At 39.5% G+C, this 19,384-nt stretch overlaps 1 protein-coding gene across 3 annotated transcripts in view; it reads left to right on the plus strand.

The window, feature by feature from the left end:
• The first annotated feature begins 4,224 nt into the window (after positions 1 to 4,224).
• SCN10A (sodium voltage-gated channel alpha subunit 10) overlaps positions 4,225 to 19,384 on the plus strand; it is a 91,620-nt gene continuing 76,460 nt past the window's right edge. For all 3 annotated transcript variants that reach the window (XM_045863746.3, XM_045863747.3, XM_045863748.3), the window contains exons 1-3: positions 4,225 to 4,494; positions 5,750 to 5,877; positions 8,896 to 8,976. In XM_045863746.3, the coding sequence (XP_045719702.1) occupies positions 4,225 to 4,494; positions 5,750 to 5,877; positions 8,896 to 8,976 (479 nt within the window). The remainder of the gene's footprint in view (positions 4,495 to 5,749; positions 5,878 to 8,895; positions 8,977 to 19,384) is intronic.

Here is a 19,384-nt window from a genome sequence, read left to right on the forward strand (position 1 = left end):
GTTTGTTTCTCAGCATCTGACTCTTGATTTCAGTTCAGGTCATGATCTCAGGGTTGTGAGATGCAGCCCCGTGTTGCTTAAGATTCTCTCTCTCCCTTTCCCTCGGCCCCTCCCCCACGGTGCACATGCTCATGCTCTCTCTTTCTCTCTCTAAAAAGAGAGAGAGAGATAATTGTGCCTGCTCTTGTCACTGTGGATTGGTAATTTAAGTAACTCTTCTCATGAGGCTCAGCCATCTTTGTGAGCAACTCAGACTTGCTGCATGACCATAGAAACATTTGTTCTACTAACAACAACAGAGACTGGAAGAAAGAACCCTCTGTCCTGCTAAGATGTTCTAATACCCAATTCCAATGTGTGTTTGTGTATTGGTGATGGGGGGAAGGGTTCCCACTCCACCAAGGTGCAATTCTCCAGACACCAGCTGGGTGTTCTATAGCTCAACTAGCATCAAATCCCACAGGTTAAGCGCTCAGTTTTACAAGACTGCCCTTTGCCCACATACACAAAACTTCAGATGCCAATTGCAAGCCCAGGTTGTTCCCTGTGCTTCTGAACAATTGACTATAAATCAGAGGTTTCCATGACCTCCTCCTTGGGTTTAATTAATTTTCTAGAATGGCTCACAGAACTCAGAGAAACATTTTACTTACTAGATTAGAGGTCTATTATAAAAAGAATAACTCAGGGACAGCCAGATGGAAAAGATGCATAGGGTAGAATATGGGGAAGGAGTATGGAGTTTTCATATCCTCTCTGAGGTTTTGAGATACATACAATACAAATCTCTATGTATTCACCAACCCAGAAGCTCTCCAAATTCTGTCCTTTTGGGTTCTTATGAAGGCTTTATTACATAGGCATGATTGATTAAACCATTGACCATTGGTTATTGAATTCAACTTCCAGCCTCTCTCCTCTTCCTGGAGGTAAGAGGTGAGGTGGGGAGCTGAAAGTTTCAATCCTCTAATGTTTGGTTCTGTTGGCAATCAGTCCCTATCCTTAGGTGACTTTCAAGAGGTACCTCATTAACATACAAAAGACCTCAGTTTGGAAATTCCAAGGGTTTTTTTTCTATTTTTTTTATTCTTATGTTAATCCCCATACATTACATCATTAGTTTTAGATGTAGTGTTCCATGATTCATTGTTTGTGCATAACACCCAGTGCTCCATGCAGAATGTGCCCTCCTCAATACCCATCACCAGGCTAACCCGTCCTCCCACCCCCCTCCCCTCTAGAACCCTGTTTTTCAGAGTCCATTGTCTCTCATGGTTCGTCTACCCCTCCGATTTCCCCCACTTCATTCTTCCCCTCCCACTACCTTCTTCTTCTTCTTTTTTTTTTCTTAACATATATTGCATTATTTGTTTCAGAGGTACAGATCTGGGATTCAATAGTCTTGCACAATTCACAGCGCTTACCAGAGCACATACCCTCCCCAGTGTCTATCACCCAGTCACCCCATCCCTCCCACCCCACCCCCCACTCCAGCAACCCTCAGTTTGTTTCCTACAATTAAGAATTCCTCATATCAGTGAGATCATATGATACATGCCTCTCTCTGTTTGACTTATTTCACTCAACATAATACCCTCCAGTTCCATCCACGTCATTGCAAATGGCAAGATCTCATTCCTTTTGATGGCTGCATAATATTCCATTGTATATATATACCACATCTTCTTTATCCATTCATCTGTCGATGGACATCTTGGCTCTTTCCACAGTTTGGCTATTGTGGACATTGCTGCTATAAACATCGGGGTGCACGTACCCCTTCGGATCCCTACTTTTGTATCTTTGGGGTAAATACCCAGTAGTGCAATTGCCGGATCATATGGTAGCTCTATGGAAATTCCAAGGGTTTTAAGAGCTCTGTGCCAGAAATGGGAACAAAGACTAAATATTTATTTCTTTTTTTTTTTTAAAGATTTTATTTATTTATTTGAGAGAGAGAATGAGAGGGGTGAGGGTCAGAGGGAGAAGCAGATTCCCCGCTGAGCAGGGAGCCCGATGCGGGACTCGATCCCGGGACTCCGGGATCATGACCTGAGCCGAAGGCAGTCGCTTAACCAACTGAGCCACCCAGGCGCCCTAAATATTTATTTCATATTATAAATCACGATATCACACCTGCCCTGCCCACTGTAATCTCAAGGAAACCCTCATTTGTACCCTTTTTTACATTCACCTCCATTTAGCAGCCTTGAGTCAGCTGGCCTGCCTAGATCATAGATCTTGATTAAAGACTAACCAGTTATTTCCATCACCAGTGAAATGACAAATATGAAACACCTGTTGTCTATTCAACCCCTTTGGTCCTTCTTAGAAACTGCCTACCACCAGGGCTCAGAAATCCAAGTTAAGATGCCTTTATGGCCCATCCAGAGGAGATCGAGTAGGGTTTTGTAGCCCAGAAATTCTAGATACAGGGCAAATACCTACAGAAACTTAATCCTCAGAAACAACCAAATTCCACTCTTTGTTCCCATCCCCTGAGTATAAGCTCCCTGAAGTTTCTGGCCAGCAGTTGCCCTAAATCTGATAATAGAAGGGAGGAGGTCCCAAGGACTGCCCTACCAAAACCTGTGAGGAGTCAGTTTCTTAGGATGGTCACTTAATAAGAACACCCAGCCACTTGATGCCAGGTCTCTTCTTCTCTAATCCAACCAACACTGGCTTCTGACTTGCCTTTAGAATCCAGGAAGACATTCCTCCAGAATCTAGAGCTGTGGGAGCAGGTCATCAGATCTTACTCTGATCTTGTAACCCTGACCTTCACTCCATCTCATGTCCACAGTTGCAGTGGCTTCCACTGCCTCTCAAAAGTAGAACACCTTCAACAGCTTCAGCTATGAGCCTGTAAAATGCAGCTTCCTAGATCTCACCTTAGAAGAGGGGTCCACCAATCTGTATCTTAACTCACACTCCCTGTGACAATGACGCAGCTGGTGCAGCACCACACTGTGTACTGGCACTTGAAGATCACTGCACTAGAGTAGATGGGAAAACTACATTATCCAGAGATCCAGTGGTGACTGCAGAGAACTGAAAGGATGGATGCCTGTTACAGACTTCAGGTCTAACTTCTCTAGAGTAAATCAGGAGAATGCCACATAGATACTGCTCTATCCATCTGTGATGGCAAGCCATCCTGTTTGCTTCCAGACTAGTGCTAGGGGTGATAAACTTCCTGAGAATATTGTAACCCATAGAAAACCTAGTCATTGGAGTGCCTTCCAGGCTTTGTTATGGACCATGGTGGACCAGAGTCCCAAAGACCCTGTCTGGCAGCATTAGAGACCATGTATTAGATCAGGATTTTACAAGCTTATGAACAATTTTTAAATCATCATGACCTGTTAAGTCATCGATAGGCTGTCAGGAAATGTGGGTGCACTTAGATTAAAATAAGCAGCAAAAATGGGCTCGTGAATCAATCATTTGAAAAAGGAAAAATCAAAATCTTATTCATATGATTTTTTAAAGAAAAACTTTACATTAGAAGAAAAAGCAACCAATTAGAAAAATTAAATAATGTATTTTATTAAGAACAAAAAAAAATACAAATATGCTGCCAAGCTTAGAGCATTCAGCAGACAGCACACTCTCAGCTGGCAAGTGCAGCCATGTGCTCAAGGTCCTGGGCCTTCTCCTCTCTCTTGCTGTTATGTCCAGGAATGGCTGTCACTTCTTAAAAGCATATCATTGCATAATAAAAGAATAATAAAAATGTTAATGCCTTCCATACTTTTTAACAAATGCTTTTCAATGGGGAAAATTTTACTAGCATTGTTTTTGCCACAGACCACATGAACAGTCTTTGATGAATGCAGGAGAGTACCTGTTGCTCAGTGGTCATAGAACTGAGAAGAGAGGGCAGTATGGCTAAATCTGGTGGGGGTGGTGGTGGTGGTGAAGGAGCAATAGATGAAGGAGCCATGCCTTAGAAGCTCATGGAGAACATAGCTCAACCCCGAGGTGCCTGGAGGAGGATCGAATAAACAGCCTCCCCTGAGAGTGCCACAGGGGCAGTGAGACTCTGGGGAGAGCTCAGTGTGAGCTAAGAAAGGAACTGGGTTGGGGGGGCACTATTCCATCAAGGAAGTGTGAGTTAAGGAAAAGAACTGGAGGGAGAGGGCCAGTGGGAAGGCTGTTACCTCTCTGTGGTGATGTCCACTTTCATAAGAGTATAAATTCTTCCTGAAGAAGAATGAGAAGATGGAACTCACCTTTGGGTCCCTGGAAACTACCAACTTCCGTCGATTCACTCCAGAGTCCCTGGTGGAGATTGAAAAGCGAATTGCTGTGAAGCGGGCAGCAAAGAAACCCAAAGATAAGCACAGGGAGCAGAAGGACCAAGAAGAGAAGCCTCGGCCTCAGCTAGACTTGAAAGCTTGCAACCAGCTGCCCAAGTTCTATGGTGAACTCCCGGCAGAGCTGGTTGGGGAGCCCCTGGAGGATCTGGACCCCTTCTACAGCACACACCGGGTAAGGGTGATTGGCTGGGAAGGCTGTTCTCAGCTCTGGGAGAGGAAGCTTCTGCCCCACTCAGCCTAGGGAGTTCTCCTGACCTGGGTGATGTGGCTGTGAGCTAGACTCAGTTAATGACAAATATATCCAACTCACCTCTTTGATACTGTCTTCACATTTCTATAATATTTACGGTGGAGACTAATTAAACTCAAATCCTCAAAGCAACAACAACTGCTATTAAATTTTTAGAGGAAGTTGGCTATTCTCTTGGATGACCACTGGCCCAGGATCTCCAAAGATGTTGGCTGTCTTTCCAAATGGGGAGCAGAGATCCTGAGTCTGGGGGTGGGGGATAAAGTAGAGAAGGGGAACAGAAATCAGGATGATTTAACAAGTGGTCCTCAAAGTATGATCTCAGAACCCCTGGGGTTCCCAAAACCCTTTTAGTGGGTTCAGGAGGTCACACACACACACACTCTCTCTCTCACATACACACACGGTATAAGCAAAAGGGTATAAACAGTAACAAAAACTCTTTGGGGTCCTCAATAATTTTTGAGAGTATAAAAGGGTCCTGAAATCAAAACGTTTGAGAACCACTAGTTTAAGTGAGAGCTATTTTATGACAATTCCCCCATTTGTATTGTGTCTTAGATGTTCCACACAGCACCCCCCAGAAATGATGTGTGCATTTTTGGGAGTTGGGAGGGATAGGAATCAGCCGTCTCAAATATGGTTTGTAGAGAAAATAAAAAGACACTAAAATGTCTTTCTCCCTCCTCTCACAGGTCAAGAACCCTCACCTTCCTAGATGCTCAGAGGGAACCAGTAGATAGAGGGCTTAAAAGGGGAGACCTAGAAGGTGGAAAGCAGAGGGAGCATCCCAGCACCAGGGATGATACACTAATCAGAAGAGGAATTTAATGCAGCCAGAACCTTATCATCCTGCTGCCAGAATCCTGGTCCTGGGGCTGATGCATCCTACCAGCCCCAGGTCAGATTCCTGCCCATTGGGTACTCTCAGTGGGCTCATCTTGATTCACAGTCACTGACAGGGCCTGGGGTTTTGCTAGGAGGTGAGGATATGGCTCTCAGTCCCTGATCCTCACTAACTCTGCCCCTCCACTTGGCTCTCCACTGATGGATTCATGGTTCCCAGAGCCCTTCTTGCTCATAAGCCTGAAATGATACCATTCGTGCTCAAAAACACGATTGTGTGAGGATGCATGCTTCTCACTTCAGGTCCATCTTCTGCTTTGTTTTCTTGTAGACATTTATGGTGCTGAACAAAGGGAGGACAATTTCCCGGTTTAGTGCCACTCGGGCCCTGTGGTTATTCAGTCCTTTCAACCTGATCAGAAGAACAGCCATCAAAGTGTCTGTCCACTCATATCCTTTGCACTGTTGCTTCTTCCACATGATTCCTTTTAGAATCAGGCTTTGCCCACTGTGCCCAGTACCTTCTTCAGAGGTTAGCAGAATACATGTCCTCTAATTGAATCCTGAAACAATGAAATCATTACATTGAAAGAAAAATGTTTGTGGCTTTAATGTATCCAATACCTGAAAGCAGTCCTAAGACAGAGGAGGTGCTCATGCAAGCCAGAGGTGGGTTTGGGTCCACCTAGACTAGTCTGGACACACCTGTGCATGCACAACCTAAAAAAATGTCCCCCTTATGAATAAGCTTTGCTGATGCACCCGGGCACATTCTTACAACATAATAAGAATGCTTGTCTCACAACATAATAACCAATAAGAGGGCCCCCAGACTTCTTTGGGCCCATGAAATAGGCATGAGTTGTTACTCTGTTACCTCTAGCCATGATGAGAACTGGCTGTTTATTGGGCAAAAGAGCAGCACCCGCCAGAGGACAAAGAGGACAGACCACAATGGGCAGAGCATAGATTGTCTCAGCAGGATCAGATTGGTCACAGGCGCTGCCAATATCCCAAGTTACCCCCAACTACTAGCAGGTTACAAAGGTCAATAGTCCAAAAAAATGTTAATAGTTCAAGGTTCATGCCACTGGGAAATATAGTAATGTTGAGAGACAAATCAGTCAAATGTCTGTATTATATCAACGGCTTTAGGTAGCTTCAGAATCTGCCTTCAGTTTTTGTTTTATTTTGTTTTGTTTTTCAAGGCAAGCCAAACTAGGACAAAAAAGAGACTTTGGCTTTGTTTCCAAGGATCTTCCCTGGTGACTGTCCAAATTGGAAGTTCCTAATGACAAATTCAGCCCTGGCTTCCAGGAGGTTGATTTGCAAGAACAGCCTTGCCTCAGCTGCCTGACAGATGGTAGCCAGCCTCTTCTCCGGAGGCTCCAGTAAAAGGAGTTCTCTCCCCGCCACTCTGGGGAAGCTTGCTGGATTTCTGGACAGCACTCAGTGAGCTGGTAGCTCTGGCAGAGTCATCTCAAAATGAAACTGCACTGCTCCATGTAGTTGCATTGCATTTTCCTTTTACATATTTTTATCTTTATGGCCAAGCAGTGGGAGTTATATTTTCTTAATTCAATCTTGGATTTTCTGATCCTATAGAAGGATATTTAACGATAATAGTAAGTTACCGTTTGCTACTACCTCCTAAGTGTCATCACTGTCATAGGTACAGAAACCTTTGAAGAAGGGATTTGCATCCCCATCTTATAGATGATGAAACTGTTATTCAAAGGCATTAAATAAATTGTTCAAGGTCACAGAGCCAGTTAAGAGGTCCAGCCTGCACCCTGCTTAGAACAGTATCAGCAATAAGAAGTAGGCAGTTAATGAAAATGAACCGAGGTAATTTATTCTCTCAGTATGGCAGCTCTACTTGGGTGGTTTTTTTTTTTTTTAAATATATCCAATTACATAAAAATTACAAATAAAGAAAAATAGCATATATACAAACTCCTCTCCATATATCCTGGTTGACTTACATCTTAATTAGCTTTAAGAAACAGCTAATTAGAAATAAAATCACTTTAAAGAACCAAGTGACCAGTGAATATTCTTTTCATCTTGAGATTTGGTGAATCATAATTGCTGGATGGAGTCATAGCTGGACAGAAAAGCTGTTAGGTGTCTTCTTCTCACAAAAGCCTGCATTTATATATTTAAATCTTAGGAACTTGGTAGCTCCACTCCAAAAGATATTTTTCAAGGTATGGAATTCTCAAATGTCTTATTATTAATATTTCACCAAAATTATAATTCTAATCAAATTTGCTATGAATTTTTCCACAAGTAATATTGTGTGTAACCTATTACTTTTAAAGGTTTGTGGAATTGGAGATATGATTTTAATTTAATCCTTGGGTTAACATTTTCCCCCCATGTGAACACATTTCTTAATTTAATTGCAAATCAACAGGAAAATGTGGTTTAATTAACAGAATTTCCCTTTTCAAAATAGATGTGTTCCTAAGTAACTGTAAAATAGGGCACATTAAAGACATTTACAGAAAACTAAAATAGATTTAAATACTTCTGCTCAAACTGAAATTATGAAAGATGAGTTGTTCACTCTCTCTGTAGGTCAAGCTTATCTTCAGGTTTTGTGTTTTTTTAGGACGTAATTGTTAGGAACCCAAGCTAGTCCTGAGAAAAACGTCCAGTGGGAGAAATTTCTCTTTGGGTTTTCTCCACCAGCATTTCTTGCCATCAGTTTACCCCCTTTCCACTCACCTTCTTCAGTGTCTCCTTCCCCTTGTGGTAATCCCTTGGCTCAACCTTGAAAATTCTTCTCTCTGGTTAGACAGAGTTCTCCACCCCAGCCTAATTCTATCTGGAATTTTCTCCTTGAGCCAGCATTTTACTTCCCTGTGCCTGCCCCCACCATTCCTAGCCAGGGGCCCATTTCCTCAAAGTGACTGATCTCAGCTAAGTCGGGAAAACAATCGGACTCAACTAATTCCCATGACAGCTGGTAACCCTCCCTTTACTTCTAACTTCCTAGAAGTCGTCTCTTTGTTTTTTAGGAAAAAAGAGACATTCACTGGATGAAATTTCAGGCTATATTGTATAGTGAAGTGAAGGTGTCAGGGCAGAAGGACATTTTGGAGACGGGATTCTTGTTTCCTTCCATCTTGCTGAGGGTTCTGTTATCAATCTGAGGTCACATCTCAGCACCATAGCTGACTAGCTTGTATGACCTTGGAAAAATTATTTAAGATATTTTCAGTCTGTTTTCTTAGCTGCAAAGTGTAGATATAATATTTACCTGCAGGTCCAGTTGTATTAGAAATAATTTGGATGAAGTAACCAGCCCAGGATAGGCACTCAGTAAATGTTAGCAGCTGTTATGCGACAAGACCGAAAAGCTGATCCTAGCTAAAAGCTATGAATTTAATCATTCAGCGTCAAGGTGATCATAGGTGACATCAGAGAAACATGGCGACTCTTAGCTTTTCCTTAACACAGTCCTCTCAGGTGGTTCAGTTTATTTATTACAGTCACTATTTTGGTCAATTGTGTGGGCATGACCCAAACTGAGCTTCCAGAAAGAATCGAGTAAGTAGATTTGCTGTCACTGTCATTCCTGTGCCTCCTCTTTCTGTCCTCCTTCTCTTCCTTCACTTGGCGGCTTTTTTCTTTTATTTTTCTTTGGAGTGGTTAGATATTTCCTTCTCTGTGGACTTTGGTGCATAAACACATGTTATTTTCAACTTTGGAGAACTATCAGTAGTGGTTCTCAACCTTGGAATCCCTTGGGGAAATTTTAAAAATATTAATGCCTGGTCTCAGTCCCAGAGGGTTTGATTTCATTGGCCTGGGGTGGTCTGGGCAGATGAGCTTCCCCCATCTACCCCCCACATTCACCTGCTAGGCGCACACATGAACCAAGTTTAGGGACAGCCTACTCTGAGAGGCAGGAGCAAACCTGAAACAGAACTAAGAACAAATGGTTCTGGAGCATAGTCAGAAAATTATCCATGAATAAAGCTCTTTATGTTATCATGGCTCATATACTTCAAAGTGACCTTAATATTCCCAAGAGAATTCTGTTTTCCTGGGTTAGCAGATGGAACCTCTGTAGTTTTGGAACATGGGGACTTCACAAAAACACTGCACCAACACATCCAGGAGAGGTGCCCCCAGCTCAGGGCAAGACTGATATACCTTTGCCTCAAGAATAGGAACTCTGTAGAATTTTCTCTTTTTCTACCTTTTAAATTTAAAAAACATTTTTTTGCTGATCATAACATTAATACATGCCACAACAGAAAATATAGTTGACCCTGGAGCAACATAGGTTTGAACTATGTGGGTTCACTTTTACATGGATTTTTAAAAAAATAAATACACTACAGTACTGTAAATGTATTTTCTCTTCCTTAGGATTTTAATAACATTTTCTTTTGTCTAGCTTATTTTACTCTAAGAAGACAGTATATAATACATATAACATACAAAATATGTGCTAATTGACTGTTGATGTTATCAAAAAGGCTTCCTATCAACAGTAGGCTGGTAATAGTTAAGTTTTGGGGGAGTCAAAACTTATAGGTAGGTTTTTATTGTATGGGAGGGGTCGGTGCCTTTAACCTCTGAGTTGTTCAAGGGTCCATTGTAAGTTGTATTTCTATTAATAGATTAAAGAAGAATAATCATGTGGTCACCTTAACTGATGCTGACACATAGTTTGATAAAGTTTGATATCTGCTTGTGATTAGAAACACCTAGAAAAACAGGAATAGAAGGGAATTGTTGCACTCTGATAAATGGTAATTACTTTGAAGGAGGTAGCAAACATCATGCTAAATTGTGAAACATGACCAACTTTCCCTTTGAGATCAGAAACAAAAAGAAAAAAAGGAAAGATGCCTGTTTCATCAGTTCTATTTAACTTTGTAAAGGAGAGCCCAGCCAGCATAGTAGGGCAAGGAAAAGAAAAAAAAAAGTATAAGAATAAGAAAAATAGCAAAGATGATGTGATTTACAGATAATACAACTGTGTGATACAACAGCCAATATAATCTAGAGATAAACTATTAAAGTTAACAAGACAGAATAGAAAGGTAGCTGGGTATAAGTCAATATACCTAAATTAATTGCATATCTATATACTAGCAACAAAGATAAAATAGCATGGTTTTTAAAAATACCAGTTACACTGGCATTTTAAAATATCAAGTATCTAGAAACAGGATTATCAAAGTATGAGTAAGATCTCTACAAAGAAAATTTAGAAAAATATTGAGTAGTATTACAGAAAACCCAATAAATGGAGAGATGTATTATATTCCTGGATTTGAAGTCACAATATTGTAAGCTCCCCAAAATGATTAATAAATTTAATATGAGCTCAATCAAAATCCCAATAGGCTTGTTTTTTGTTTTTTGGGGGTTTTTTTCATTACTCAACAAACTGACTCTAAGATTTATATAAAAATGCAAAGAGCAAATTATAGCCGAGACACTTTTGAGGAAGAAAAACAAGGTGGAAGAAGAGAACTGGCCCTACAGGATGTTAGGATGTACTGTAAAGCTCTAATCATTGAAACTGTGTGCGACTGGGGGGATTAGTCAGACTAGCGGGACAGAATAGTTGGCTCATCAACAGGCCAGTACACATACAGACATTGAATTTGTGCTGAAGGTGGCACTGTGGATCAGCGGGGAAAGGGCAGTTCTCAATAAATGATGCTGAAGAATTAGGAATCTCAATAGAATAATTACTTTGCTCATCACAACAATTGTCCTCCTTAATGCCCATCACCCAGCTCCCCTCCAGCAACCCTCAGTTTGTTTCCTAGAGTTCAGCGTCTCTAATGGTTTGCCTCCCTCTCAAATTTCATCTTATTTTTCCTTCCCTTCCCCTATGTTCATCTGTTTTGTTTCTTAAATTCCACATATGAGTGAAATCAGATGGTATTTGTCTTTCTCTGACTGACTTATTTCGCTTAGTATAATACCCTCTAGTTCCATCCACGTTGCTGCAAATGGCAAGATTTCATTCTATTTGATGGCTGAGTAATATTCCACTGTGTGTGTGTGTGTGTCTGTGTGTCTGTGTGTATGTAAATATATACCACATCTTCTTTATCCATTCATCCATCAATGGATATCTGGGCTCTTTCCATAGTTTGGCTATTGTGGACATTGGGGTGCAGGTGTCCCTTCGAATCAGTATTTTTGTATCCTTTGGATAAATACCTAGTAGTGCAATTGCTGGGTCATAGGGTAGGTCTATTTTTAACTTCTTGAGGAACCTCCATACTGTGTTCCAGAGTGGCTGCACCAGTTTGCATTCCCACCAACAGTGTAAGAGGGCTCCTCCTTTCTCTACATCCTCACCAACATCTGTTGTTTCCTGAGTTGTTAATTTTAGCCATTCTGACCAGCATGAGGCAGTATCTAATTGTGATTTTGATTTGTATTTCCCTGATGCCAAGTGATGTTGAGCATTTTTTCATGTATCTATTAGCCATTTGTATGTCTTCTTTGGAGAAATGTCTGATGAATCACTAAATTCTACCCCTGAAACTAATAATATACTCTATGTTAACTAAATTGGCTTTAAATTAAAAAAAAAAAGAAAAATTACTTTGAACATCGAACTTTATGCCACATACAAGAATCAATTCTAGGTAGATTAACATCTAAATTTCTTTGTGAAAGACAAAAACATAAAGATTTTAGGGGGAAAAAAAGAATTTCTGCATTACTTCAGTTTAGGGAGAGATTTATTACATGTGGCACAAGAAGCAATAACCATAGAGGAAAAAACTGATACATTTTAGCATACTAAAATTAAGTATTTCTGTTCATCAGAAGACAACTTTGTAAGAGTGAAAAAGCAAGTCTACTGAGTAGGAGATATTTGCAACACATATACCTAAAAAGTGTTTATATCCAGAAGAGTGAGCCCCTACAAATCAATTAGAAACACATCAGAGCAACTAATTTTGAAATGAGCAAAAAATTTGTATAGATATTTCACAAAAGCAGAAACTCAAATGGTCAATAAACATAAAAATATTCTTCAGAGTCCATCGTCTCTCATGGTTCCTCCCACCTGCCTCCCCTCTAGAACCCTCAGTTTGTTTTTCAGAGTCCATCGTCTCTCATAAACATAAAAATATTCTTAATCTTTTTCTTAATCAAGGAAATGTGAATTAAAATTACACTGAGAGATTATTATATATGCATCAGATGAGGAAATTTTTAAATTGTGACAATACCAAGTATTAAGAAAGATATGGAGTAACAGAAACTCATATACTGCTGGTGGGAATGTAAATTTGTACAACCTCTTTGGAGATCAGTGGATATCATCAAATACAGGTGAAGACACACGTATACTGTGATTCTTTTTTTTTTTTTTAAGATTTTTTATTTATTTATTTGACAGAGAGAGAGATAGCGAGAGCAGGAACACAAGCAGGGAGAGTGGGAGAGGGAGAAGCAGGCTTCCCGCCAAGCAGGGAGCCCGATGTGGGACTCGATCCCAGGACCCTGGGATCATGACCTGAGCCCAAGGCAGATGCTTAACGACTGAGCCACCCAGGCGCCCTATACTGTGATTCTTAATTATACTTTTACATACATACACTCAACAGAAATATGTGTGGGCACCAGGATATAGCTATGAGAAAGTTTATGAACACTGCCCGTAGAAGGCCCCAATTGGAAACAACCAAATGTCCAACGATTTTTAAATACATTAAATATCTCTCTTACATTCTTAAAATGGAATAATGTACAGCAATGAAAATGAATAAACTATAGTTCTACAAAACAAGGATGAAAAAAGCCAGACACAAAAGATTGTGTAAGTATGATTCCATTTATGCAAAATTCAAAAACAAGCAGAACTTAATTATTTTGTTTAGAGATGCTTACTTAGGAGGTAAAAAAATATAAATAAAACCTCTAGGGCAGAGGAAAGAGGACATAATTGGGAAGGGGTTTGTGGGGTGCTTATAATGTTCCATTTAGTGACATGAGTGGCTGTCACATGGCCACTATGGACTGGATTATGTCCCCCCAAATCCACATGTGGAAGGTCTAACCCACGTGACTGTACTGGCCTTTAAGGATGGCACTATGGTTCAATGAAGTCATAAGGGCAGAGCCGTGATCCAGTAGAACTGGTGTCCTTGTAAGAAGAGGAACAGAGTCCAGAACTCTCTCTCTCTGCCATGTGAGGACACAGCAAGAAATCAATCCTTAGCAAGCCAAGAAGAGGGCTCTCACCAGAGCCTGGCCAGGAAGCACCCTCATCTCCAATTTCCAGCCTCTGGAACTGTGAGAAGTCAATTTCTGTGCTTTAACCACTCAGTCTATGGTACATTGTTATGGTAGACTGAGCTAATATACAAGTGTTCGTTTTACAGTGAATTTATGTTTCACGTGTATTTCTATTATGCACATTGCATATCATAATAGATAGCTTAAAAACAAAATGATTTTGGGGGGTGCCTGGGTGGCTCAGTCGTTAAGCGTCTGCCTTCAGCTCAGGTCATGATCTCAGGGTCCTGGTATCGAGCCCCGCATCGGGCTCCCTGCTCGGCAGGAAGCCTGCTTCTCCCTCTCCCACTCCCCCTGCTTGTGTTCCCTCTCTCGCTGTGTCTCTCTCTGTCAAATAAATAAAATCTTAAAAAAAAATAATTAAAAAAAATGGCCATTGCATAAAATGCAGACTACTGAAAAATATAAATCAGAAGAGAGTACCTAGGTAAAGAAATCACTTTTGGTAATTTAGCTTATTGTCCTCTCTCCCTCTCTTAGTCTTTCTCTCTCTCAATCTCTCTCTCTCACTCTTTCTATGTATATAAATAGATATATACATCTATCTATATATATAAATTAGAAGATTTAATTGGCTTAATCAAATGATTCATGCACCAGGCAGCAGCCCATCTAGCAAGTAGAGAGGCATTGAGAGGAGTTGTACAAAATGGAGGGTTTTTATAGGTAGGAGGGTGGGGGCAAGAAAGTTATGAGCAAAGGAAAAGGGTTCTTCCAGAGGGGTCAGTTTGCTAGGGGAAAAAGCAAGGTGTCTTCTCATGCAGATTACCTCATCTTTCTTTGGGGGATGGAGAGGACCCAAGTGACCAACTCTTTGATGTCAATGGAAAGAACAATTTCCTGACTGACCAGTCAAGGCCACATTTCCAGAGGAGGCTGAAACTGCCAATAGATTGGGTTTTAAGCCCCCATTTGGGAACTCAGTCTAAGTGGCATCATTTTGGGTCTGCAGTTTTCTTAACTATATATAGGCTGAGATCATATAACATGTAAAATCTCTATCCTTATTTTGAACTTTTAATGCAAAGCATTTTCTCTCAAAAGTAAGAGTTATTTGGGGATTCTGGTTAAATATGGAAGATAGCATGCATATGTTTTACCCCAACCCTCTCAGAACGCCAATAAAATGACAGCATGGGAAAAGAACGGTATAAATATATAAGAACAAAGAGAAGGAGAAAGAAAAGCGCAGAGGACAAAGATGTCATAACAATCTCGGAAGGCCAAAAGTGGGCGGAGGCCTGGTAAATGACTCAGCACATCGGGGCTTGTTAACCAGGGTGCCTGCAGAGAGAGATAAAAATGATGATCAAGGCATCTTACCCCTAAAACCTCAGAGGCCCTGAAAATGTGGACATGATACAAATAGCAATAAAAGGAAAGAGGAAAGAACGTGGGAGCAGAGTATGCTCACTTACTGCTGCTTCTATAATAGCAAGGAGTTAAAGAGTATTCTTTAAAGTAGATAAATCAAGGAAAGGAAAATAATTATATTTAACAGTACAAAGGTTAACACGGAAAAGATACAACTAAGTACAATCAGATGATGCATAAAACAGAAGCGAAAAGAAAATTACCAAATGGAATGTAAAGAGATAGCACACTAAGGGCAATACATTACACAGTTTAGTTATAATTATGAATTTAAATAAAATTAAAATAAAAACTGTTCTAAATTTAGAATCACACACACACAAAGCAAATAAAACATACCAGACAATGAAATATTTTTTAAAACTATTAAATGCATAACTTAAAGTTATATAAACAAAGATCAAGCAACTCTGTCATGTTAATAAATATAAATGCATTGGACTCATCTGTTTTCAGAAATTCACACATATTCATATATAACAAAGCAATATCCATCTTTATGTTGAACAAAATATACGGAAAGGTCAAAATTAAAGAATGGGCAAAGATATAAGCCAAGGCACACAGAAAGAGAGCAGGAAGTCAGATGTAAATATCAAAGAAGGTGGTATTTAGGCCCAAAGTCATTAAACAGGATAAAAATGACACTTTGTAATGCTAAATAATCCAAAACAGTAACGTATATCTTTGCAATAAATAATATGGCATAAAATATGTTCATAAATTGAAAAATTATGAGTATAAGGGTAAATAAAAACATTACAGGGATTGGAAAGTGTAATTAATTTCTTTCAGCTCATGACAGATCAAGTGTATAAAAAGGTATGTAAAGATATAGATGACCTGAGTAATTAATAGACACATCTGATTCACCTATATCAAACTGTATTCCCTAAAAATAGAGAATATACCTCCATACAAACTGACCAAATATTAAATCACAACAAAACCTCAATCAGCTCCAAAAAGTAAAAGTAATACAGGAAACATTCTCTGATCACACAGTGATAAAGTAAAAACAAAATTAGAGGGAAAAAAAGCCCTTTCCATTTGGTAATGTTAAAAACCTTTCAACTCTTAGATAAAAAAAATACTACAAATTAAAATTATAGAATTTCTAGAGAAGAAAAAATTTAAAAAGCACTTTAATCAGAACCTATAGAATACAGTTAAAGATGTGTTCAGGGGACAATCTGAATAATTAATAATAAAAATAATAATCTGCATTGAAACAGAATATTTATTTCAGTACAAAATGAAAATAATTATTTAAGCACCTAATATAAAACTAGAAAAAGAACAATAATGAAAGGAAAATGGGAAGAATTAACAATTTCAAAGAAAAACAACACGTTAAGAAATAGAAAAACAGGGGCACTGGGTGGCTCAGTCAGTTAAGCATCTGATTCTTGATTTCAGCTCAGGTCATGATCTCAGGATCTTGGGATCAAGCCCCAGCTTGGCCTCCCTGCTCAGTGCAGAGTAGGCTTGAGATTCTCTCTCAACCTCTTCCTCTACCCCTCCCCTTGCTTGTGCTCTCTATTTCTCTCTAAAATAAATAAATAAAATCTTTTAAAAAAAGAAATAGAAAAACAGTAGAAATAATGAATCCAAAAGCTGTTAGAAAATATATGTGCAAGACTTTTATACTGAAAGATAACAAAACACAACTGAGAGAAATTTTAAAGTATCAAATAAATTTAGTAGTATCTTGTGTTCAGGGATTAGACAACTCACCAGCTGTTAATATGCCAGTGCTGCCCAAATTAATCTATAGATTCACTGAAATCCTAATGAAAATCCTAGCACCTGATGTTCTGTAGAAATTGAATAGGTTTCACTTATATGGATGAAGCAAAATTTATTTAACTATTATCCTATTGATAGGCATTTCTGTTGGCCCTAAACAACATAATCCTCATATTCTGCAATCATGATTCTTCAGTGAGTATCCTTCCTTACACACACATCTTTGCACACATAACATGGGTACCTGTGAGAGATGAATTCTCAGAAGTGGAGTTGCTGGGTTAATTTTTGAAATATTACCAAATTGTTTTCCAAAGCTGTGCCAATTTCCATTCCCACTATTACTAAATTCATTCTTCCTCAGATTTTGTATGAACTGAATTGTTGACAAAACTTGCTTTATAAACACACTTTGAAAATAATATAAAATATAAAAAATCTACCTATCTGGTCTCATTTCTAGAAATGTATGTGGTAGGTACTGGATGATGTTCAGCATCTTTGGCCCCATTAAAATGATCAGATTCTTGGTAATCACAGCTTTGTAATATAGCTTGAAATCGAGCAACATGATGCCCCCAGCTTTGTTTTTCTTTTTCAACATTTCCTTGGCAATTCGGGGTCTTTTCTGATTCCATACAAATTTTAGGATTGTTTGTTCCAGCACTTTGAAAAATGTCATTGGAATTTTGATCGGGATGGCATTGAAGGCATCAATGCCTTCATTTTAATTTTATTATGTTAAATTATGTTTATTATGTTATATATGCCGGGATGGCATATATAGACCAATGGAACAGAATAGAGAACCCAGATATGGACCCTCAACTCTATGGTCAAATAATCTTTGACAAAGCAGGAAAAAACATGCAATGGAAAAAAGACAGTATCTTCAATAAATGGTGCTGGGAAAATTGGACAGCCACATGCAGAAGAATGAAACTCGACCATTCTCTAACACCATTCACAAAGATAAACTCAAAATGGATGAAAGAGCTCAATGTGAGACAGGAATCCATCAAAATCCTAGAGGAGAACATAGTCAGTAACCTCTTTGACATCGCCCACAGCAACTTCTTTCAAGATACATCTCCACGATGGACTCTGAAAAACAACTGAGGGTTCTAGAGGGGAGGGGGGTGGGAGGATGGGTTAGCCTGGTGGTGGGTATTGAGGAGGGCACATTCTGCATGGAGCACTGGGTGTTATGCACAAACAGTGAATCATGGAACACTTCATCTAAAACTAATGATGTAATGTATGGGGATTAACATAAGAATAAAAAAAAGGGAAAAAAATTAAAAAAAAAAAAAGATACATCTCCAAAAGCTAGTGAAACAAAAGCAAAAATGAACTTTTGGGACTTCATCAAGATAAAAAGCTTCTGCACAGCAAAGGAAATAGTCAACAAAACAAAGAGGCAACCCACAGAGTGGGAGAAGATATTTGCAAATGACACTGCAGATAAAGGGCTGCTATCCAAGATCTATAAAAAACTCAAACTCAACACCCAAAAAACAAATAATCAAGTCAAAAAATGGGCAGAAGATATGAAAAGACACTTTCCTGAAGAAGACATACAAATGGCTAACAGACACATGAAATAATGTTCATCATCATTAGACATCAGGGAAATCCAAATCAAAACCACAACTGAGATACCACCTTACACCAGTTAGAATGGCAAAAATGGACAGGGCAAGAAACAACAAATGTTGGAGAGGTTGTGGAGAAAGGGGAACCCTCTTACACCATTGGTGGGAATGCAAGTTGGTAAGCCACTTTGGAAAACAGTGTGGAGGTGCCTCAAAAATTTAAAAATAGAGCTACCCTATGACCCAGCAATTGCACTCCTGGGTATTTACCCCAAAGACACAAAAGTAGTGAAAAGAAGGGCCATATACACCCCAGTGTTCATAGCAGCAATGTCTGCAATAGCCACACTGTGGAAAGAGCCAAGATACCCTTCAACAGATGAATGGATAAAGATGTGGTCCATATATACAATGGAATATTCCATATATACAATGGAATATTACTCAGCCACCAGAAAGGATGAACATCCAACTTTTACATCAACATGGATGGGACTGGAGGGGATTATGCTAAGTGAAATAAGTCAAGCAGAGAAAGTCAATTATCATATGGTTTCACTTATTTGTGGAACATAAGGAATAGCATGGAGGACATTAGGAGAAGGAAGGGAAAAAATGAAGGGGGGGGAATCGAAGGGGGAGACGAACCATGAGAGACTATGGACTCTGAGAAACAAACTCAGGGTTTTAGAGAGGAGGGGCGTGGGGGGATGGGTTAGCCTGGTGATGGGTATTAAGGAGGGCACGTACTGCATGGAGCACTGGATGTTATATGAAAACAATGGATCGTGGAACACTACATCAAAAACTAATGATATATGGTGACTAACATAACATAATAAAATTTAAAAAAATGATCAGATTCCAGATTTTATTTTTGAAAGGCAAACTGATAACAGCCATTGGTTGTTTACTATGTTGCTGGGAGCCCAGAGGAAAGGAGTAAA

Source organism: Mirounga angustirostris, unplaced genomic scaffold (genome assembly GCF_029215605.1).
Source record: "Mirounga angustirostris isolate CCGP_5_RB_7025 unplaced genomic scaffold, mMirAng1.0.hap1 SCAF_1, whole genome shotgun sequence".
Lineage (NCBI taxonomy): Eukaryota > Metazoa > Chordata > Mammalia > Carnivora > Phocidae > Mirounga > Mirounga angustirostris.